Raw genomic sequence first — 24,728 nt, 5'->3', positions numbered from 1 at the left:
CAGGCCCCCTATGGGTGTGGGTGGCAGGGGTGATGGGCAACAGGCCCCCTATGGGTGTGGGTGGCAGGGGTGATGGGCAACAGGTCCCCTGTGAGTGGGGGTGGCAGGGGTGATGGGCAACATAAGCCCTGTGAGTGGGGTGGCAGGGGTGATGGGAAACATAAGCCCTATGGGTGTGGGTGGCAGGGGTGATGGTCGACAGGTTCCCTATGGGTGGGGGTGGCAGGGGATGGGAAACATAAGCCCTGTGAGTGGGGGTGGCAGGGGTGATGGGCAACAGGCCCCCTATGGGTGTGGGTGGCAGGGGTGATGGGCAACAGGTCCCCTGTGAGTGGGGGTGGCAGGGGTGATGGGCAACAGGCCCCCTATGGGTGTGGGTGGCAGGGGGGATGGGCAACATAAGCCCTGTGAGTGGGGGTGGCAGGGGTGATGGTCAACAGGTTCCCTATGGGTGGGGGTGGCAGGGGTGATGGGCAACAGGCCCCCATGGGTGTGGGTGGCAGGGGTGATGGGCAACAGGCCCCCTATGGGTGTGGGTGGCAGGAGAGATGGTCAACAGGCCCCCTATGGGTGTGGGTGGCAGGAGAGATGGTCAACAGGTTCCCTATGAGTGGGGGTGGCAGGGGTGATGGACAACATAAGCCCTATGAGTGGGGGTGGCAGGGGTGATGGGCAACAGGCCCCCTTTGGGTGGTGGTGTTAGTGGTGCTGGCCATGCAACCCCTATGGTGGGCTGTTGTTAGTGGCCAGGATATGCATCCCCTGTGTGTGTGTGCCATTTTGCGGGTACGTGTCGTTTGTTTATGTGGTAGGTGTCTGACTTACTGTCTGCGCCGTCTGCGTCGGTCCCTGACCGGGTCATAGATGTAGAGTACTGGTATGACCTGCGCGATGGGATTCATGATGTGTTCGTGTCGTACACGCTGCTTGTTGCTCCGTCTCGTACCCGCTGCAAGCTGTTCCGTTTTGTAGCCGTGTATTGATTTGTGGCGCGAATCGTAGCTGATATGCTTGTTTTCCGGATGCTGTGACGTGCTGTACGTGACGACCCGCCCGGCGCGTAGGAAGTACGTATCGTACTTGTCATGCCGGAAACTGCTGTGGATACTGCTTCCGGGCGACATGGTTCCTCTTTGGGAGTTACGGCTCGGACGGAGAATGGGGCTTGATTCACAGCCTACGTGTCGGTCGTGTTTTTGGCAGTTATGCGCATCGTACTTCATATACAGGATGGACCGGCTCTGGGTACGTGTCGGTCGCAGGGTAAGGCTACGGACAGCTGTCTGACCGGCCATCGGAATCGGCCCCTAAGTGCAACAGTAGGGAAAGTGTTGGATAGGGGATAAGTAAAAATTACTATTCCCACTCCAGAGAATGCAACAGTAGGGAAAGTGTTGGATAGCATAAGGGCAAAAATTACTATTCCCACTCCAATGAGTGCAACAGTAGGGAAAGTGTTGGATAGAGTAGGGGTAAAAATTACTATTCCCAATACAGTGACTGCAATAGTAGGGAAAGTGTTGGATAGCCTAGGGGTAAAAGTTACTATTCCCACTCCAGTGAGTGCAACAGTAGGGAAAGTGTTTGGATAGCGTAGGAGTAAAAATTACTGTTCCCACTCCAGAGAGTGCAACTGTAGGGAAAGTGTTGGATAGCAAAGTGTAAAAATCACTATTCCGACTCCAGAGAGTGCAACAGTAGGAAAAGTGTTGGATAGCGGAGAGATTCAATTTACTATTCCCACTCCAGAGAGTGCAACAGTAGGGAAAGTGTTGGATAGCCTAGGGGTAAAAATTACTATTCCCACTCCACTGAGTGCAACAGTAGGGAAAGTGTTGGATAGCGTAGGAGTAAAAATTACTATTCCCACTCCAGAGAGTGCAACAGTAGGGAAAGTGTTGGATAGCAAAGTGTAAAAATCACTATTCCAACCCCAGAGAGTGCAACAGTAGGAAAGGTGTTGGATAGTGGAGAGGTTCAATTTACTATTCCTACTCCAGAGAGTGCAACAGTAGGGAAACTGTTGGATAGCGTAGGGGTAAAAATTACTATTCCCACTCCAGAGAGTGCAACAGTAGGGAATGTGTCGGATAGCGAATGGTAAACATTTCTATTTCACTCCAGAGAGTGCAACAGTAGGGAATGTGTCAGATAGCGGAGGAGTATAAATTACTATTCCCAATCCAGAGAGTGCAAAAGTAGGGAAATTGTTGGATAGTGTAGAGGTAAATATTAGTATTCCCACTCCAGAGAGTGCAACAGTAGGGAAAATGTTGGATAGCAGAGGGTTAAAATTAATATTTAAAAAGAAAAAGAAAAATATAAAATTATTAAGTACAGTTCACAATTTGTCAATAACACAAAAATAAAAATATATGAAACTTAAAAAATAACAAAACATTGTAACATATTAGAATGTTAAAAAATTAAAACATTTAACTACAAACATGTATTTTTAATAACTTAAAAAATAATTTACAAACAAATAACTATCTTTAATATAAATTAATTATAATCCAAAACATTAATTAACAAAAACAATACTTTTTATTTCCTACCCTATGACACCACACATTTCACAACACACATCTAAATTTGTATAAAAGTGTACCTCGAAAATGAATATAATGTATTATCAAATACACAATTATTATTAATCATAAATAAATGTAACATATATAAAAATTGTTTTACTCACCAAACATTACCCTTAGAAATTCACATTCCCCACACAAAATTAAAGACAACAGTTACCATAAAAATGTATCAATTAATTATTCACTAATAATTAGCAAATATTTATTAATTATTTAAGCTTTAAATATTTTTCACCCTCTACTCCATGGGTACTCACAAACTTTCTCTCGGGGGCCAAATTTACAGGGTGGTTTGTGTCCGAGGGCTGCACCGGTGGGGGCGGGGGCAGTGGGGGAGGGGGCAGAGCTAGCTAAAAAAAAAAACTATGACCATGAGGTTGAACACAGGCCCCTGCAGCGGACACCTTCATCCACTGAGCCACCAGACCCGGCACTCACACATCTCTATCTATCTATCTATCTATCTATCTATCTATCTATCTATCTATCTATCTATCTACCTATCTATCTATCTATCTATCTATCTATCTATCTATCTATCTATCTATCTATCTATCTATCTATCTATCTATCTCGCTCTGTCTCCCTCCCTCCCTCTCTCTACCTCCCTCTATCACTCTCCCTCTCTCTCTCCATCTCCCTCCCTCTCTCTCTCCGTCTCTCTCCCTCTCTCTCTCTCTCCCTCTGTCTCCCTCACTCTGTTTCTCTCCCTTTCTCCCTGTCTCCCTCCCTCTCTCCCTGTCTCCCTCCCTCTCTCCCTGTCTCCCTCCCTATCTCTTGTCTCCCTCCCTCCCTCTTGTCTCCCTCCCTCTCTCCCTCTTGTCTCCATCCCTCCCTCTTGTCTCCCTGTCTCACTCTGGCCTGTCTCCCCCTCTCCCTCCCTCCCTCTGTCTCCCTCCCTCCCTCTGTCTCCCTCCCTCCCTCTCTCTGTCTCCCTCCCTCTCCCTGTCTCCCTCCCTCTCCTTCCCTCTCCTTCTCTCTGTCTCCCTCCCTCTCCTTCCCTCTCCCTCTCTCTGTCTCCCTCCCTCTCCTTACCTCTCCCTCCTTCCCTCTCCCTCCCTCCGTCTCCCTCTCCTTCCGTCTCCCTCCCTCCGTCTCCCTCCCCCTCTCTCTCCCTCCCTCCCTCTCTCCCTCCCTCTCTCTCTCCCTCCCTCTCTGTCTCCCTCCCTCTCTGTGTCTCCCTCCCTCTCTCTGTCTCCCCTCCCTCTCCTTCCCTCTCCCTCTCTCTGTCTCCCTCCCTCTCCTTCCCTCTACCTCCTTCCCTCTCCCTCCCTCTGTCTCCCTCCCTCCGTCTCCCTCCTGCCGTCTCCCTCCCCCTCTCTCTCCCTTCCTCCGTCTCCCTCCTGCCGTCTCCCTCCCCCTCTCTCTCCCTCCCTCTCTCCCTCCCTCTTTCCCTCCCTCTCTCTCACTCACTGTGTTTCTCTCCCTCCCTCTCTGTCGCCCTCCCTCTCTGTCTCCCTCTCTCTCTCCCTCCCTCTCTCTCCCTCCCTCTCTCTCCCTCCCTCCCTCTGTCTCCCTCCCTGTCTGTCTCCCTCCCTCCCTGTCTCCCTCTCTGTCTGTCTCCCTCACTGTCTGTCTCCCTCTCTCTCTGTCTCCCTTTCTGTCTGTCTCCCTCCCTCCCCCCCTCCCCCTCCCTCTCTCTAGCTCTCTAGCTCTCTAGCTCTCTCTCTCTATCGCACTCACTGTGTTTGTCTCCCTCCCTCTCTGTCTCCCTCCCTCTCTGTCTCCCTCCTTCTCTGTCTGTCTCCCTCTCTCTCCTTCTGTCTCCCTCCCGCCATCTCCCTCCCTCCGTCTCCCTCTGTTTCACTCACTGTCTCCCTCTGTTTCACTCACTGTCTCCCTCTGTTTCACTCACTCTGTCTCACTATGTCTCACTCACTCTGTCTCACTCACTCTGTCTCCCTCTGTCTCACTCACTCTGTCTCCCTCTGTCTCACTCACTCTGTCTCCCTCACTCTGTCTCCCACTCTGTCTCCCTCCCTCTGTGTCTCCCTCCCTCTCTGTCTCCCTCCCTCTCTCTCTGTCTCCCTCTCTCTCCCTCTGTCTCCCTCCCTCCGTCTCCCTCTGTCTCCCTCCCTCTGTCTCCCTCTGTCTCACTCCCACTGTCTCCCTCTGTCTCACTCACTCTGTTTCCCTCTGTCTCACTCACTCTGTCTCACTCTGTCTCACTCACTCTGTCTCCCTCTGTCTCACTCACTATGTTTGTCTCCCTCTCTCTCTGTCTCCCTCCCTCCCTGTTCTCTCTCTGTCTCCCTCCCTCCCTCTCCCTCTCCCTCCCTATCCCTCCCTCTCCCTTCCTCTCCCCCTGTCTCCCTCGCTCTCTCTGTCTCTCCCTCTCTGTCTTCCCCCTCTCCCTCCCTCTGTCGCACTCTGTCTTCCTCCAGCTGTCACCTCACCCGCTGCTCTCACTAGCTGCTACCCTCCGTCGCGTCACCCTGCTGTCCTTGTCACCCACTGTCACCTCACCCCGCGCTGAGACAGCTTCCCGGGAACACACACAGCCACCGCACCCAAGTACTTCACAGGTCTTTTAAAGACCATTCACTTGTTAATGAGGCTTTGTTGTATTTCACCTCTTCTTAGCGCCCCTGCATCTCCACTCAATCAGATTCTCATAGCAAATATCAGAAAGTTGGATACTAACAAGCCTATGCATGATACAAAAGTACGTATTATGAGTATTCACAGGACATCTGTGCTAGATAGCTATTTGGTCATGGTATTTTTGATATCATGTTCTTTAGTAGAGAGTAGTATTTTGCAACTTTGGAAGTCACCTGCTGGTCTTCGTATTGACACAGTTTTCAGACATGCACATCGGTGGCTGAATTTTATTATCCTGATACAAACATTCATTTATTGGGTCATGTGCTGCACGCAATTTTCCTAGTTTTCTAGTATGTGGTTTGAGGAATAATGTGTTCGCCATGTTTTCCTCTGTTATCGTCTATCTCAACCACCATTGTTGGGTCTATTTTGCTTGGAACTCCGGTCACTTCACACAAGTTCAGAGTCAAGCGCCAATGTGACCAGCATTGTTTTATGTGCCACATATTCCAGTAATATAGGTGTCTATGATATTCCTGTTGTTACTCTTAGCAAGCTCCTGTGACAGACACTTGTATAATGGCACCACCTACTGAATGTCATTATCAGTAGATATCACTCAGTTTCTAGTCTTATTCCTTGCCAATGGATTTTAAAGCATTAATGGGACCCACCCATGGTTTAATAGGACAACACCAGTGGGTTCTGAATAGGTGACAGACAATGGGCAAGCTGTGCAGTTGGTTTGAGCTGCTTTGTAGTGTCAATCAGCATTGAATTGAATCAGCACAACAGTCTCTGGAATGACTGCTATTGGTTCTTTGGGCTCTAATGAGGGCCATGTTTTGGCTCTCTCATTTGTGTTGTAACCACTTTTTCAGGCAAAGGTTGTTTAGTGGCCAGACAAAGACACTTGTAATAAAATCAATGGCCTTCAACTGGCAGGTCCCAGGCATCTGAGATGTGCAGGTTGTGCTTTAATGCCCGTTCATAGCTTTAAAGTATGGCTACCACCGGGCATTAAAGTTTGTAGAGCTTGGAAAGGGACCACCTTCGGTTTCTAAACATACTTCAACTCCAGTACTTCTGTAATCCTCAGCAGTGTTGATCACCATTGCACCATTGCTCGTTTACAGGGCATACTATATGGCAGGACATTGATAATTACTCAGGACTTTGTGGGGCCTTTTTTGTGGGCCTTAGGGAAATGAGTTTTTACTGGATAATCTCTGAGGAGGGTATTATTGTTTACAACTCACGTTCCAGTACCTCAGGTTCGATTGAACTCCATTTTGAGAACCAAATTATTTTTGTTAACTCTTCACCCTCCAAGTACGGCGAGAGTGAGCAATCAAGATGTAATCTAGGAGTTGGCTGTGTGCTTGGAACACAAATACTTTATGACACAAAAAAATAAGTAAATAATACACAATAAACTCATTGTGTGCAGATGGTTTTTGTACCTTATGGTTTTATGAGTTATTGCTAATTTGAATTGCCTCCCATTCCTAGTAAATAAAACAAACCCTTTATAAAAGAAATGGCTCTGACTAAATATTGATTGCGTCTAATTGTGTCATCAATCTTGCCATTGAGTAGCAGAATTCTAAACTCCTGTCTTCAGCTATAAAATAAATTAGAGTACACCTGGTTAGCACTGTATACTATTTGGATGCGGACGGTGGCGATCCGCCCGCCAAATGACCCCGGTTCACCCCCGCCATATTAGTATGGCGAGGGGGACCGCAGCGGATGGAAAGACCGTCCGCCGCTTTTTCGCCAGTCAGATTGCCGGCCGGGCGGAAAAGGGAGTCAATATGGTGGCTGTGCGTCCATATTAGTATGCCTGCCTTTCCTTTCCATGGCGGAGGCTCCGCCATTGAAAGACATGCGGAGATAGGCATTGGGGGCATGTTGTGGATCCCCAGGAGGGGTGGGGGGTTGATGGTTGCACTGGGTGTTCCTATGGTACCCCCCTACATTGGCATACACAGGGTGGCAGGCACGGCACAGTGCCTGTCACGTTGTGCATGCCAATGCACAACATGCATATATTGCATTGTGGCGGGTGCTGCTTACAGCACCGCCCACCGAAATGTAATATATGCTGGATGCGACCACCAGGGTGGCGGTCGCATCCTAATTGCAATAGCGGGACCGCCGCATGTCTGGCGTTCGGTCCTGTGTACCGTTACCGCCATCGTAATGATGCCCTTGGTTAGGGCCTCTCACTGAAAAAAAACAAAAAAGGTTTAGATCGAATGCTTGAAAAATGAAGAAAGAGTGTGATCTAAGTTGGACGTTCTGGGAGCAGACTGGGGGCAGAGGACTTCACATTCCAGGAGCCCCTGCGGCAGTAAGGGCTGCCAACACTTCGCCATCGTGCCTGGAGGCGCATAAAAACACCCACGCACTCTCGCAGCGCGGGACGTTCTGGGAGCAGACCAGGGGCAGTGGACTTCACAGTCCAGGAGCCACTGCGGCAGGAAGGGCCGCCAACACTTCCCCATCGTGCGTGGAGGCACATAAAAACACCCGCACACTCCCGCAGCACGGGCCGTTCTGGGAGCAGACCGGGGGCAGAGGACTTCACATTCCAGGAGCCCTGAGGCTGGAAGGGCCGCCAACACTTCGCCATGGCACCTGGAGGCACATAAAAACACCCGCACACTCCCGCAGCGCGGAACGCATGCGGGCGTGCCCAGGACGCGCGGGCGTGCCCAGGACCAAAGACTGGCAGCAACAGAGAATTCCCTCTACTATAAACTCAAGCCGCATTGGGGTAAGAACTACTTCCAATCATTTATTTTTATGGAACTTAGTGCGCTGTATGTGATCCTGCTCTCCAACTGACCCACCAGCTTTATTGTGATACCACTCTTTGAACTATAAATTTGGACTAAAAGTTGCGCCCATATTGAACCTTTTGGAAGACCTCTCTTGCCTAGCAGTAGACCGCTTCTACTTTAAAAAGGATTATAAAGATTTATGTACTTGCCTTATTTCGACTGGCATAAATAATTGAACATTTATCTCTGACACATAGGCCTAGGGATGCTGCGAACAATTTTTATTAGCGGAATAGATAGTGTACATCCTCCCTGTTACAATTACCCTGTGGATATTGTGGATGTTGTAAAAGCCTGACAGCTTCCCCTGCTACTATAGCTAAAAACCCTGCAAACAAGTTTGAGCGGCTTGCTGGTAGGAAAAATTGGGAAAAGGAAGGCACTAGAGTCAGTAGCAGGCAGAAAGAAGATGGCTAAATATAGTGAAGCAGCGACCTCTGCTGCAGACAATTGCACACAAGCAGCTATTGATGAGTTGATTGAGGAGGTCAAAAATATGCCACCAAATGGAAATGAAGTGGCACCTTAAGGCCCTAAAAAATCTCTACATACTTTAACAAGCGAGGCAAAGCGATTTTTGCAAAACAAATCCCAAAGCAAAAAATCCTTTAGTAACTGTGCATGGCGCCTCAGAGTCCCCCTCAGATACGCAAGTTATTTCTTCCCAAAAAGATTCCCCCCCAGAAAAAGCCACTTCAGATCCAGAAGAGCCCATTGCCCCAACTAGGGACTTTATAAACTTAGAATGCTCTAATAGATATTCAATTTTAGCAGATAACCACAAAGAAAATACTGAGGGCCAAGTGGAGATGATAGAGAGTATAACGTACCTTTCATCAGGCTTGAGAGAAGTAGGGACCCAAACGGAATTATAAAAATTTAATGAGCTACTGAGGGACCTTTGCCAAAAGCAGAACTCCACACAAAAGGAGATTGTAGGACTGAGGAGAATGCTCTCGCACTTGCTAAAATGTCTGTCTATAGCGCCCAAAGAAAATGTAAATTGATAAACTGCTCTTTGTACCCTGGTGAAACACCGGATCTGACTAATAGGGCAAGCAAGCGATCAATACATCCACCTGGCGCATCCATCAAAAATCTTACAAAGGATCCACCAGATCTGAACATGCACCCAAATAGGACAGGTCCTCATTCATCAAGACGAAATGCACATAGAACCTATTTGAATGAACCAACTGTGCCACGCAACCCTTTGAATAATGAGGGACGCACTCTAGCCCTTTAGGCGCCCAATAATGTACCCAGAATGAAACCATTAAGTCACTACGAGCCAGGTCCAAACTCAAAAAATGGCTGGGAGGGGGAAGGTCATTATCATCTACAGAACACCCATTCACAAACCCAACACTTGAGTATAAGCCCAACATATATAACGTATTTTTGATAAATGTCCCAAGATTAAATCAGGGCTCCAGAGAAGATGAGGATTCTCTGATAAATAAAGCGATTCACTGGATCAGATACAATCGCCAGTGTCTCTCGGTAGTAAGATCTGATATCGTAAGAGCTGAAAGATTCCAGCAGAAAAAGGGGAGTATGGATGATATAAAGTTATCGTTCCATTCAACATTTATAGCAGATAGCTTAATTGACATGAACCTCCTGTCACATACTCTCTTTAACTCATTGATTACCATCAAACAAAACACTCCTGAGCTAGTCATCAGCACCAACCCACACCAAGACAGGCAGGAGACAAAGAACTTAAATGCTATGGATTGACTGGCAAGACAGAACAGGATTAAGAAGATGGTAAAGGGAGCCCCCCCGGAACAAGATATGAACCTGGCCAGCTTTAGTCCGTGTTTTAGTCCTCAATCAAGCTCTGATGCTATTCTTCATGCCTCAGAAATTGAAACCAGGGAAGATAACATCCATCTAATAGGGGATGGAAATACCTGTCTTGTACCTGAACAAGATACAAATCCCGTCAGCTCTAGCCCATGTTTTAGTCTCCAACCAAACTCTGATGTTACTTTTCATGCCTCACAAACTGAAACAAGGGAAGAAAACATCTATCTAATAGGGAAGGGAAATGCCCGTCTAGCACCTAGTGACATGCCGACTAACCATACACTCCTGACCTCCAATTTGATAATGATCATTTCTTGGAACATAGCTGGGCTCAAGCAAAAAATTAAGGAACCGGATTGACAGAGCTATGTAGAGGACTTCAATCTTTGTCTATTTCAAGATACACGGGCCAGGGAATCACTCCACAAACTAGGGTACAGAACCTTTAGTATAGAGGCATTACAATCAAAAAAAGGGAGGGCATCGGGAGGGCTGATAATATGGGTAAAAGTTAACCTAAATGTAATTATAGAAACTGTAGCCACAGGTTCACTGGACATCCTGGGCCTGAAACTCAAGTTTTCTAATGCAATACAGCTGTATCATTTTAATATATATGTAAGACCTAGGGAAGGCTCAAAAGAAGCACCCCTGCTAGAACACTTTAAGGAGGTCCTGGGATCCATCAACCCAAATGATGCCACCATTATAAGGGGGGGATTTAATTGCTGGTATGAACCTATGGTGGGACTCGACGTAGGGTCTGAAGAGGAAGATCAGTTTAGAGGGATTCCCCTCCTTCAAGCAAAAAGCACAGCGAGGTGTACCACCTCTGGTATCTAAATGTTCAATTTCACCATCGAGAAAGGTCTTAGAGCATGCAATAGTTGCTTCGCCTCAGACCTTGCCTGCGCAAACACCTTTTCAAGAGGAAACTCTAGGTCAAGAATAGACTACATGCTTATCAGTACATCACACTGGGCATATGCACAGGACTTCAAAGTCGATAAGAGACCAGAGAGTGACCACTTCCCGCTATGCTTAGCTTTAAATCGGAAATACTTTCCAATCCATTCTTCACTAGAATCAGACCCAAGAGAAGAACCAAGGCAGCCTCCGGTAAGTAATAATCGAAGGTCAGTTAGATGGCCTGCTGTATTTGACCAAGTCGAACCCCTAACCTCCATTTATAACATCTTTAGTGACCTTGTAGGACCGTATCTGGAACAAAACCGTGAAATCAATAAGATAACAGACATTCATCAAAAATTGGTAGAAAGAAATACAAGTTCACCTAACTAACCCACGGATACAAACTGGTATTTCGAAGGCAGGGGCTCAGTCATCAAATCCTTGGTATGATGGGGAATGTAGATTGGCCAAACCCGGCTTATTGATGCCCTAAAAAATAAAAATGCACATGAGATTAGACTAGAGAGAACAATATATAAGAAAGTACAAAAGATAGACCAAAGAAAAAAGGAAGATAGTATTTGGGAAGAGCTTATAGTAGCGGCAAACAATAGGAATCAAGCCATGTTTTGGAAACTAATGACCCATGGAACCAAACATGACGTAACTGCCTCCGACCACTATCTAGACCCCACCACCTGGCTGAGGCACTTTACAAACCTCTTTGATATCACTGTTGATTCAGATCCAGCTAACCACTCCGTAACCAACTCCTGGGTGCTCCTGACTACAAGTCAAATACCACCTTTAAAGTTTAGCATGGAGGATACGGCGCTCACTGTAGCAGCCATTAGGCAATCTCAGGCACCAGGCCCTGATAGAATACAGGGGGATTTATTTAAACACAGCCAGGAAGTATGGGTACCGTACATAAATGAATTAACAAATGCAATAGCTAGGGGGCAGCCGGTGCCAGCATCCTGGAAGGGAGCTGAGATAGTTCCCATTTATAAAAAGGGCAGCAGGGAAGAGCCTGCAAATTATAGGCAAATAAGCCTGATAGACGTTCTACAGAAGGTCTATGCCAAACACATTTTAACTAGGCTTACAGATTGGATTACAACAGAGAATATACTATCAACGAGCCAAGCTGGCTTTAGGCAGAAAATATGTACAATCGATCAAGTGTTTAGACTCCTGATTTTAGGGTGGAAATATACAAGATTAAGATCTAGCACCTATATGCCGCCTTTATTGACTTAAAGGCGGCATTCGATTCCATCCCAAGGGCACAGTTGTGGGAAAACCTACAACAACAGGGTGTACCTGACGAGATCTTGATCCAAAATATTAGGCTACACCAGGACAACTACACTAAGGTATGATGGGGCAAAGGTGGCGAGCTTACTGATGAGATCCCAGTCAAAAGGGGAGTGACCTTGTTTCTCTTGTATGTAAACAATCTGGTTGAACATCTCCAAAATTGTGTCCATGAATCGCCAAAACTAGGGGGTAATCATATCTGCGCCTTAACATTTGCGGACGATACTATCCTGCTGTCCCAAACACCTAGTGGCCTGTAGAACTTGCTCCACAGCCTTAATAAATATTGCAGAGCAAAAGGCCTCGAGGTGAACCCAACTAAAACTAAATACATGACTATATGGCCTCACAGAAGTTTTAAGAGCAAAATATACTTGAATGGCACATTATTAGAACATGTATCAAACTTTGTATATTTAGGAGTCACTTTAGACTCTAAACTTTCCTGGGGCACACAGATAAAGAAGTCGAAGGCTATTGTAATGCAAAATTCTATTCCAATTATAAAAAAACAAGCTGCAACATCGTCAAAAGCCATAACCCCCGCTCTGGAACTGCGGCTCTGTCCGGTGTGGAGATTTGGGGAAGGGGCACTCCCAAATCTCTAACTATCACTGAAAACAAGATCCTGAGAATGCTTGTCGCCCTTCCTCAACATACTCCATTGGTCCCCCTGACCTATGACTTGGGCATTAAACGCTTGGAGCATCTAGCAATTTGGAGAACCCTGTCATTTTGGATTAGAACTTGGACAACACCAGAACTAGCAGTGTACAGAGAATCATTTACTGAACTGCTGGCACTCGATACCCAAGTTTCCTTTCCTTGGTCAATCCATATTAGAACATGGCTCTTTGATCTGGGTCTGAGCAGATACTAGATGAATCAGAGTCTGCTGACTCCTGAATCAAAATGTGAGATCAAGTGGTTATTTTGGGACTTTATTAGAGAGAGGGTAACTTCAAGTAGCACACAGGGTAGGGTCACCGTACAATTCCTTCAGGACAAAATGACCCCTGGTTTTGAGCCATTCCTAGATGAGATAGAACCACAATTGGCAAAGTTCCTATACCTAAAATTCAGATACAGTGTATTGCAAATAAAGAGTTTAGCTGCCAAATGGTCAATGCCACAACTTAAGGAGGGGGAGTCCCATTGTACTTTATGCCAGATGGGGGTTGATGATGACATTCTACATGTCCTGTTTTTCTGCCCTGCATATAATTCCGCTAGAAGTAAGTGGATAAAACCTATAGGCAGGAACCTTAGTGTCAGGAGAATGAATGATATGATGAGAATATTAAAAACCGACAACTCTTGCCTAATAGTATTTGGATTTAGCCGATTCCTATTGGCTAATAACTTTATAAGGGAAAAAGAGAGGGCAAAAAATGTAATTCTATATTTAGGCTGCCTCTCTGAAGCACCTATCTAGTAGTAATGGTGCACTACTTGGCAGGAGCAGAGATGTTTAAAATCCAAGGCGACTGGATATTCTTAACCATGTATTGTATTGTCACTGAATTACTGTTTAGCAAGAACACATCATTTTTAACTTGAAAAAGGTTGACTTGAAAGCCTCCGAAGATGGCGCTGCAATCAATGGAGTGGGGTTGATACGCGGGGAAGACCACTGGCCAAGGCCATATGGTACCGAAAGTGAAAAAGCTATTCTCCTGCGTAAATATAGAAGTACTATTAATCACCACGCATTTTAAACGTTTTTATGTTTTTAGTAAAATCTTCATGATCTTATGAACAACCAGCTCAAGTTTTATGTAGCCATTTTATTGAACTTTTTTATAAATGGTTAATTCTTACTAGTTTTTGTATTTTCCTGGACACAAATTTATTTAAAGTGATGATGTTTAAGTATAATGGTATATCATAATAACTGCGCTATTGCACATCTACCACACACGCACTTTAACAGAAATGTTTATGGGTACAGAACAAATAGTACTTTGCTGATCATAAACACCGCATGCCTTTCCGCCACCATGGAAAGACTGCTCTCCGCCTGTATCGTGATATGAATTGTGGAGTCTTGCAGACACCGCCACCATATTCAGGCCCTTTTCCGCCCGGTCGACGAGTCGACCGGCGGAAAAGCGGCAGACGGTCTTCCCATCCTAATGTGGCGGGGGTCATTCTTAGGAGGATGGCGGGCAGATCACCCCCGCCGGGCCGGCGGTGGCTACCGCCGGCTCGGTGGGTGCGATTTGCCCGCCATCCTAATAAGCCCCGGTGCTTATGAAGGAGGCCCATGAAATGTACTGTTTCTAGAATTAATTTAAGCTTTCCGACCGTCAAGAGGGGACACTTGGAACTATTTGTAGCAACATGGTGGAGTAAATAAACAGTTGATAAATCATAGCAAAGACCTTTTCTTTCAGGAATCTTGAAAAAATGTGATTCCAGCCGCTTTCAGAATGCATCACAAGAGTGCGTGTAGAGCTTTCCTGACAGCTCTCATTTACATAATCCAAGCTGATGCTGTGTAAAATTAGGTACTTCTTCAAAGTCACACCAACATGAAGCATGGCAATAAGATTGACATAACGCTGCTACCTAGAATTGCACACACATTTTCATAGCTGAGCTAATGCACACCATCGACTGTGTCATAACCAGATGTGCTCTCACACGGCACAGGTGTACACCTTTTTTGTTGCAATTGCACGAAATGCAGGAGCTACAGTCTACATATCTTCAATACAGAGAGCTGCAATCACTGCTCATTTTTTCCGAGATGCACAGTCTGCATCCTGTGTACAAACTTGGAGAAATTGGCAGTTAAATGTATGTGCTTTAGACAGTGCAGTCGAATTAAAACAGTCAAAGTGCTGTGTATGTGTGAGTACACTTGTGACCCTACCATGTTGCTGTTCACAGCGGAGTGCAGATGAAAATGCAGTCTGTGTGTTTCTTGTTCTCAAAATTGACCTGTCTATAGTGCATGGATTACCTCCAAAATTCTCAGAGTTAGGGCCATATTTATGAGGCTAAGTGCATCGCACTTGCACCACGCAACATGGTGCATGCGCAACACAACTCAAAAATGGGATTTATGAAGCCACGCAAGGCCACTTTGTGTGTTCCTGAGTGGCTTCATAAATCAGGAGTAATGCAACACGGCACAAATCACTGCGGTGTGTAACTCTGTCCCGGGAAAGCATTCCATGGGCATTGCATCAATTTTTACGCATTCCCAGATTTACCAGAACTGATAAACCTGGGAATACGCCAAAATGCTACACCTTTTAAGGGGAGGTATAACAACAAGAAATATCTTTATTTCTCCTCATTACTTCCTCTTTGTATGTGTGCTGCATTCTACAGCACACATAGAAAGAGTAATATGCCTCTCAGAAGTGTCTTTGTGCAGGAAGGTGAGATAAGGTGCCCCTTCCTGCACAAAAACAATCCTGCATGCAAGACAGGCACTCTTGCAAAATGGTGCAAGTGTGCCAGAATTGGCACTAGGCAGCCAAAATGGCGTCAGCGCAGGGACAAAGGCAGGAATGCACCGACATTTTTTAAATACGCCTCACAGCAAGGTGACTTGTTGCACTGCGCTGGTTGCGTTACTTTACAAAAATATGGGCCTTTGTGTATGGGCTGACGATATCTGAGCTAAGCTGTCTATAAGTCATGCATTAACTCTTCATGAGTTAATATGCTCATGTATTAACTAAAAACATCCTGTATTTAGTTTGTTAGACACATCAGTTTTGAACAAAACAAATGCACGGGCACCATCTGTGACTATGCTCTGTAATGGATGGCATCATGCCCAGCTCCTGTGGCTGTATGTTAAATGTGTTTATTCATTCAGGGGTTGTATGATAGAGGCACGTATGGTTAAACCACACATACTTCTTCCACGTCCCCGAACCACAAATGCATCTTAACAACGCATTCCATTACCACGCATGCCTTTACCATGCATTTTCGTGTTAAAGGCATGAATGGTAAAGGGGTATGCGTGACTAAGGTCGCAATCCCCCTCCCCCTGCCCTGAGCTACTAACCCCCTACCTGCCCCCTGCCCTGAAGTCCAAATACCCCAACCCCCTTCCATCCCCAAGCTGTCCCTAACCCTTAATATACACTACTGATCCCCTCCCTCCCCACGCTGGCTCTAAAACTACCCCAACCCCTTTCACTGCCCTTCAGCCTAAACCCCTTACCCCTATTTTAAAAAACTACCCCGACCCCCACCCCCCCTGAGCCCTATAAAAACTGGCCGCCCTCCCCATAGCACTAAAAACGAACGACTTCTCATAACCCCCCTGCCCTGAGGCCTAAAACCCTATCCCTTAACATACACTAGCCCGAACCCCTCCTACCCCACGCTGTCCCTAAAACACCTCAACACCTTCCACTGCCCTTAGGCCTAATATCCTATCCCATAATTTAAAAAAATGCCACAACCCTCCTCCAGCCCTGAAAACTACCCCAGACTGCCCAGCCCTGAAAACTAACCCCGGCCCCTCTCCCCAGCCCTGACAATGACCCTGACTCCCCAGCCCTTAAAACTACTCCCGAACCCCTAGCCCTGAAATCAATTCTGACACCCCAGCCCTAAAAACTACCCACGAGCCCTGAAAACAACCCGACCCAGCCTGAAACCGACCTGACTCCCAGCCCTGAAAACGACCTTGACATCACCAACCGTACCCCCAACCCATACAAACTACCCCCCAAACCCGGCCCCAAGCCCCACTTACCTCAAAGCATCCTCTCTTCCTGGCATCTCTCTGGTTCCGCCGAGCTGCAACCAGCATGATCAAGGCAAGCGTGGCAGCGCTTGCGTAGTCGGAACAACTGTGGCTTTGCCTACGGTATTCTGACTGTTTCCCTCATTCAGGTACATCTGTGCAGCTGTTTTCATGCAAATTAACTTTCTGAAGCACACATATTTAACTTAGAATTTTTCTGAGTTAGCAGTGATTGCATCTCTCAATTGATGAACTTTGGTGTTTGAACACAGGTACTCAAGCTATAAAACTAAGAGTTAACTAGACACACTTTAGAAAGTACAATTGCTTAAAATAAGGTGCACAGCTGTGCAATTACTGCAAGGTATTTCTGACCATTTTTTGTCAGCAAAACATAAATTAATTCAGAGATATTTCCAGTTAATGTATGTGCCGAAGACACCAAAACAAAGCGCATAGACCCCTTCTGCATCATGAAACAGCATCTGAGACGTTACCAGTGGCAGCCACCATAAAAAGAAAGTGGGAGAGAGTGTGGGCGACGGGGGGGGGGGGGGGGGGGGGGGTCGAGGGACAGGGAAGAGTCGGGGAAAATACTAAAAAAAAAAACATACCTTTCCTTTTCCTGACGCTGGCTCTGATAATGTCTTGGTGCTGTCTCAGCAGTCTCTGGGAAAGCAGGCTCCCTACCCAATCTAGACACTGCTGTCATGCTATGAATGCAGTGTCAGGATTGGTCTCAGCAGCCTGGTATGTCGCTCAGACAGTCCCTGGGAGCCTCCGGCTTTCCTCCATCCACAGCTGGGTTGGAGAAATAGAAATGCGCATGTCTGTTTGGCCGAACTAAGACAGGCGGACAAACTTACATGCTCACTTCTAAGTGTCCACCACTCCTGCCCTACACACATGCCTAAACCAGTCACAGAAAAATAAAATTATGTTGTTTAACTATGATTTTATTTTTCTGTCACTGACTCTGGAGAGTGGGGGAACACTCCTCCACACGTGTGCGTTCAAATTCTAGTTAAGTGGATATGGTTTGATGAACAAGCCTTTCAGAGACAAGGTCTACACTACAGCCAAGTGACTCTTATGCAGTACCAACACTGCTAAAGACAAGGAGCTTTTTTCTGACCACAAAAACAAAAGTTAGTTTGTTTAACTTCCACTTTCGATGTTGATTTCACATTTTTGAGTGACATTTATATGACAAGGAATTTGTTTCATTTTAGAGGAAGGCAGCGAGTGTGGTCCGGTGCCATTCGTTCACAATGGAGATATTACTGACTTCCCACAGCTCTCCTATCCTTCAGGATCCACAGTGGAATATAAGTGTCAAAATTACTATAGGATAAGTGGAAACAACAAAGTCAACTGCATGCATGGAGCTTGGTCTGCGCCACCAGAATGTCTAGGTATTTACAAGAATTCATTATATGTCCACAGTTATGGGAAGCATATCATGTACAACTTGAGTCACAACCAAGGGAAACCATGATTTGTGTAAATTGGAACATTAATGCAATTGTTTGAAATTAAGTGCTTAGCCTATTTTAGGCCAAAATATTTGTTTGAAAAATGTAGTTTCCAGAAAATAAATTATTGTTCATTCAGGCTAGGCATTGTTGGCTGAAAATGTTTCAAAGAGCAAAGCTTCTTCTTTATGAGTATATTGGTGTGATGACAATTTTCTGTCGTTGCACAGTGCATGTTTCTAAAGAATGTGAATTTAATCTGGGCCTAGAATTACAGAAGCATGAATAGTTGATGCCATTTGTCCATATATTTAAGAAATCACAACCCATCAGGATTAATTTATATTTTTTAGGGAAGTATGGAAATACTTTAGTAGCTAGTGGTAAAGATCCCATAGACACATTTATAATATGGGATCATATGAAATTTATCAAAAAACTCACTTGTCTTTCAATCCTGCCATCATCCTCCTTAGCATCAGATGACAATTTTGTAAATCCCTGGTCCACAGAGTTCCAACAATGTCAATCCATTTCCTATTTTTGCATTGAAGTCACCCATATTGATTAGGGAAAATGATTCCTTTCCTGCTGGACTAAATACAAGTCTGATAACTTTACCAAATACAGAAGAGGGTCCCTACCAAAATGATGGCTTTATTTAGAGAACGTGAGATCCATTAAAAACAACAGCGAAGCCAAAAATTGGAGTGATCATTAGACAGGCATCTAATCATAGAAGAAACAAACAACAAAAATCTATAAGAATACCACCAGGTGACATAAAACTGGAACTCTAGATGTAGCGGTGCAATAGCTACTTGTCTTGGTGCACTCTAATGTGAAAATTGCTATCAAAAGTTACCCACGCTAGATCATGAAACTGTGAAGCAAAACCTGCAAATTCCATGACAGAATACATACATTTTTTCAAATCCAGCCTTATTTATTTTTGCACTAAACTTTTTATCCCCTAAATCACAGTAACCATTCTCATGAAGGATGTGATCAAAGTTTCCTTGCATCAGACATTCATATCCATCAATGACAGAGGCTGAAACCTGCTCCATAAGGGAATAACTGTCTTATTACAGGAATGTTTGATCTTATTCGGAACTGGGGGGAGGGAGGGGACAAAAGTCCGAGACATGGTATATTCTGGAGGAATTATTGTGTTTAACTTGCATGTTAAAAGCTACCTCTGACCGAGGCACCACTTGACAGTGAGAGATAACTTCCACTTCCCCCAGAACATGTTCTGGCAACCTGCGTGGGGCATTGGCCTGTAAAAATACATAGTCTAAGGTTAAATACTTATGCCATTTGAGCAATTTAGAGGAAATGTGCTCTGTGAATCCAGCAGGATATGAGGTGTTATGATAACGCCTTTGCCTGCTAGACATTTCTAGTAGCAGCCAGTCCAAAGGACCTGTTAGGCCATCAGTACGTCAACATGAGTCAGCTCATGTATTCTTTGTGACCCAGTACACAGTTGTAGTGGTCATAGAGAAGAGGGATATTCAGGAGAGAAATCAAAAAGAGATCAGAGCTAGAAGGGGGTGGTGGTTAAGGCCTTCAATTAGGTCCAATATTTCTTTTTTTGGGACAAGGGCCCAGATTGCGTCTCAGAACCACTTACATATAATTGCAGTTGGTGACAAGGCGAGTAGGCCAGAGACCATTAAAGTTAATAATAGGGTTAAGGGCAAAAGGAAGAAAATAGCTTAATCACAATATATGTAAGATCAACTTTTAGTGCAAGTTGTCCAAGTGAGGGTGAAGTAATTGTATGATGGAAGAATTGTGAGCAGAAGTCTAATATGACTTTATGTCACCAAATTGAGGGATAAAGGCATAACCATGATGAAGATGATACTCCGAGATTATAATTCTGGTATATTGGGAAGTGCAAAATGAGGTCATTGGGTTGTAAATTGCAAACACTCAAGGACTTTAGAGATAACTCAGCCCAGATTCATGAGAGGCATCTGCTGAAAAGAAAAGGATCCAGAAGGAAGTGAGCTGGTTGAGGTAAATGTAGGAATGTGGTAAGGACCGGAAGTAGAGGGCATTTAAAAAAAGGATCAGCAGTATAAGTCTCTGTAGCACAACTGAAAATGAGTGTTTGAGATGAGAATTAGGAAGACTGTTGGGGGAGTTTCAGAAAGAGGAGAAGAAAGGGGTAGGAGGAAGCACGCTACAACAAAGAAAATTAAGAGTATTGTCAAGCAAGTACAGGAAAGGGAAAATGAAGCAGTATATACAAGGAAATAGACTCCATCTTGATAGTAGTAGTATCAGTAGTAGTAGTGGTCTAGAAATGTGAAGATTTTCAAGCAGATGAATGGACACTGAAGGATTCACTACTAGTAACCTATGAGTAACCAATGTTATATTCAAAAGGTGGTCTAAAAAGCTGATGACTAGTCTATGGTCCTAACTTCCCAGCCTGTAGATCGACATAACCTCTGAGGTGATTGCAATACGTATACATGATAAATGGGTGAGTACACCAGCAGTGTTGAAAAGCTCTCATGCAAGACCTGTGGTGTACCCTAGAGGACCCAAGAAAGAGCATCACAGCAGCGTGCTAGTGAGTGAGACAGAACACCAAGAAGAAGAAAAGGAGCTTCTCTGCCAAAGGCCTTGGATGTCAATTCTCTAAAAGGCTAGCAGTATAACATTACGCACCCTTTGATCCCCCATGACATTCCAGAATTGACGTTTTGCCCCGCCTTTGGCCTCCACAAATTCTGACATTTGATGCTGGTGAAAAGACAAAGGGCTTATTCATTCATTCATATTGACTTTATTTCGGATATATTTCAATCCACAAAAGTACACAAAAATCAGCAATACATGTTAAAACATCACAAGATCACAGATTAATTACAAAGCCAATCACGAATACATACAACGCATAAAATTTCTAAAAGCGTGCATATTCAAAATCAATACAGAAAAAGTGCGTTAATGCATTGGGCTGCGGATGCTACATAGTAATTTACGGTTACTCATCTAAACATTTTCTTAGTCTCATAACCAGTTTTAGGAATTCTAGCACCTGGAGAACACTATCCGGGTGCAACAGCTGTAGGTACATAAGGGCAGGTCTAATTTGTTTAAAATTTAATTTCTTTAAAAGTGTGACAAGATAACGCCTGCGGGGATATTCATAAAAAGTACATAAAAACATAAAATGCAGCAGGTCCTGTGGAGACTTCCCGTCGCAGCCACAGGGTGCTGCAGGTTTCTTAAAAATGTCCGACTTAGGTCTAATTAAAAGATGATGGAAGATGTTAAACCTAAAACGGGTCAACAAAAATTTCTCATGAGAGGTAAAGGAGCATGTTAGATACTTTTCCATGGTATCACAAGTACTCAACATGATATACTTTCTAACATTAGGTTTCAAAAGCTCGACTTCATCTCTAAGAGCATTACAATCCAAAATAAAAGCTCTCTTAATTGCAATAACATCACCTTTAACTATATCCCTGGGATTCACAAACAGATTCAGGCGACCCAGCCTCTGAAATTGGGACTTTAAATATTTAAGCCAAGGTACACACATTGCATGATCAAGTGATACGAGGTCTTCCACTATCAAATGTGTTAAGGGAATCTCAACGTTTGACCATATTTTTAACCAGCATAACAATGGTTTCAGTCCAACAGTGTCGGATAGATACGGGCAGCCAAGTTCTTCATGTACAATTAGATTCGGTGTGCTGGCTGGGACACATAACAGACGCTTTAAAAAGTTATTTTCAACGATTTGTAGTTGTTCGCCATTTATGTAGCCCCATATCTCGCTGCCATATGCTGCAGTGGCAATGGTTTTGGCATTATATAGTTTCATCAAGGCCACATTTGGCTTTTTCCCCAATTTAGATGCGAAATTGAAAATGGAGGCATTAACTCTAATCATTTCCCCCTTTTTCTTAGCCAAGTGTGGGACCCATCTGAGCTTAGTGTCAAATAGGACACCCAGATAAGAAAATGTCTGGGTGATGGGGATCAGAACATCATTTAGTTTAAAAATGAACTTCTTTGTAGGTTGACGGCCAACATGCATTATGTAAGATTTCGAATTATTGACCATGAGGTCCCTATCAGACATAAATTTGTTAAAAGCGTTCAAAAGTGCCTGTAGACCTAATTCTGTTCGTGAAATTAAGACCGCATCGTCGGCATATAAAAGTACAGGAATACCCCTTACCCCGGCTCTAGGGCAATCTGATTTTACCTCTAGTAAATCAGCCTCTAAGTCATTTATATAAAAGTTAAAAAGAAAGGGGGCCAAAATACATCCCTGTCGTACTCTTTTGTTAATACTAAAAGTTCCTGTAGTTTCCCCGGTCGATGAAAACCTCACATTTGCTCTTGTATCTTTATGCAAATCCGCTAGGAACTCCACAATCCCCCCATCAATGCCTTTATCCTTCATGGTCCGCCACAGCCTCCCTCTGTTGACACAGTCAAAGGCTGAGGACAGGTCCATGAAGGCAAGGTGAATTGTTCCCTTCTGTACAACAGTATATTTATTCAGAATAAGAAACAAATTGAGGCACTGGGTTATAGTGGAGCGCCCTTCGCAGAAACCGTATTGGGAGGTAGACATAATGTTATTTTCATTCGTCCAACTTGTTAGTCGTTGAAGTATAACTCTCCCCATGATCTTGACCATCGAATCGATGAGGGAAATTGGTCGATAACAAAGGGCACTTCCCCTATCTCCCTTCTTAAAGACAGGAACTATAGTTGACAAACCCCATGTTCCGGGACAACCCACTAAGGCCGCAGCGTTAAGAACTGCAGCCAAGATGGGAGCCCAGAAGTCTGGATCAGATTTATAAAGGTCCGGTGGGATCCCATCAGGACCCGGCGCTTTATTTGCAGTAAGACCCCTTATAGCAGCCAGGACCTCCCTTGTGTCACAGATAATGGCAGTACTATCCCTATCATGGGGAACTGTGACCATAATTCCATCGGCCACGGAATAGTACAGGCTTTTAAAATGACTTTCCCATTCCTCTTTGGTTATACAACAAACAAGTCCATCTCCGGGGTCCTCTGTGAGAAAGGGTTTCTTCACCAGAGTCCATAATTTGGTACTATTATTCAGGGTGGAGGGCTCAAGCAGTTCCTCCCAAGCCTCTTTCCTCAAAAACTCCTTACGTGCAGCAATAATAGCCTTATATTCCTTTCTACAGAGTTTTATCACCTCCCTATTCCTCGGAGTTGCTGACAAGGCAACCCTCAGTTTGCGTGCAGCTAAGGTGCAATCGTGACTGAACCATCTTGGGGCAATATTAGCCCGAGTTTTATTAGGGACCGATAACAACACTGAGACCTTCTCCGTAATATTTTGATAAGCCTCTAAGACCAGCCTAGGTTCATACCCATCATTAATACAGACTTTTATGTCCTCTGCACACCCTGTGGAAATATTCTTATAAAGAGTATCCGCAGAGACCATAGACCATTTTAACCGCCTCCTCCCATCAGTTGTGCCCAGTCTACCTTGATGGATGATCTTATTACCTTTTTTAAACCATGGACATTTTAAACAGATTGTGAGAGGGTTATGGTCACTAAATTCACTGAAAACAATACAAAAACAGTCTACAAAAATCTGCAACGTACATGAAACAAGAATATGATCTATGAAGGTACCCCTCCCATGCCCCTTAAAAGTAGGGGTATCAAAGCGAAATAACGGGTCCTTTAATGACATAGCCAAAGTGTGGTAAATAATTTAATTACCGGTACTTAATTTGATGCGGAAAATTTATAATAATAGCTCAGTAAAATAAGAGGCAGAATCCGTGGTATTAGAGGTTCGGAACGGGCTTTATTCCAAAATCAATTCGAATTGTGGACTCCATATTCCATCACCACGAAGGTTCAGGAAGTGAAGGACAATACTTTATTGACAGGTAATCATTTTTATAGAAGAGGCATTACAGTGAAACAGATGCAGGAGGCGTAACAGTTGATAACAGAGATAAAAACATACATGCGTAACTAAAATGGGTGTAACTAGGCGTAACTAAAGAACGTCATTAGGTATGATGTCACAAATGGGTGGTTCCATGAAAGAATTTCGCAATGTCAGCAAAAATACTTGGCAGAGATGCGCGCGCAGCAGCATGACGTGTGATTGACGTGCAACTAGGGGGTGAAGGGGACTTGACATTTAGCTCTATATGTGGAGACAGAAGTCTGGGGGGTCAAGTCAACCTAATCCCAAATCATATCTAACATCCTATGTTTAAAGAACTATGTTATCCAAAAGGAAAGGTCTCTCGAACAAAATCTATTCTATACTGACTGTGAGTGCGTGTACAAGCGTCTAAGTGTCTACATGAGATGCAAGGGCAGAAATCTTCCATAGTAACAGGGCTATGAATTACTTGCATAAAGACAGAGAAGCCGGGCCCTTTGCTCGGTAGCTGGAAGAATGTTTACTTAAACTACTAGA

The 24,728-nt window shown here is 44.6% G+C and overlaps 1 protein-coding gene across 1 annotated transcript in view; it reads left to right on the top strand.

Annotated features, from left to right (window-relative positions):
• Positions 1–24,728, top strand: part of LOC146833907 (coagulation factor XIII B chain-like) — a 1,069,530-nt gene that overhangs the window by 571,593 nt on the left and 473,209 nt on the right. Inside the window, exon 11 of the mRNA XM_085601818.1 lies at positions 17,999–18,181. Within this exon, the coding sequence (XP_085457944.1) occupies positions 17,999–18,181 (183 nt within the window). The remainder of the gene's footprint in view (positions 1–17,998; positions 18,182–24,728) is intronic.

The sequence above is a fragment of the Triturus cristatus genome, chromosome 4_2, assembly GCF_964204655.1.
Source record: "Triturus cristatus chromosome 4_2, aTriCri1.1, whole genome shotgun sequence".
Lineage (NCBI taxonomy): Eukaryota > Metazoa > Chordata > Amphibia > Caudata > Salamandridae > Triturus > Triturus cristatus.
This window is presented reverse-complemented; position numbering and strand designations above follow the sequence as displayed.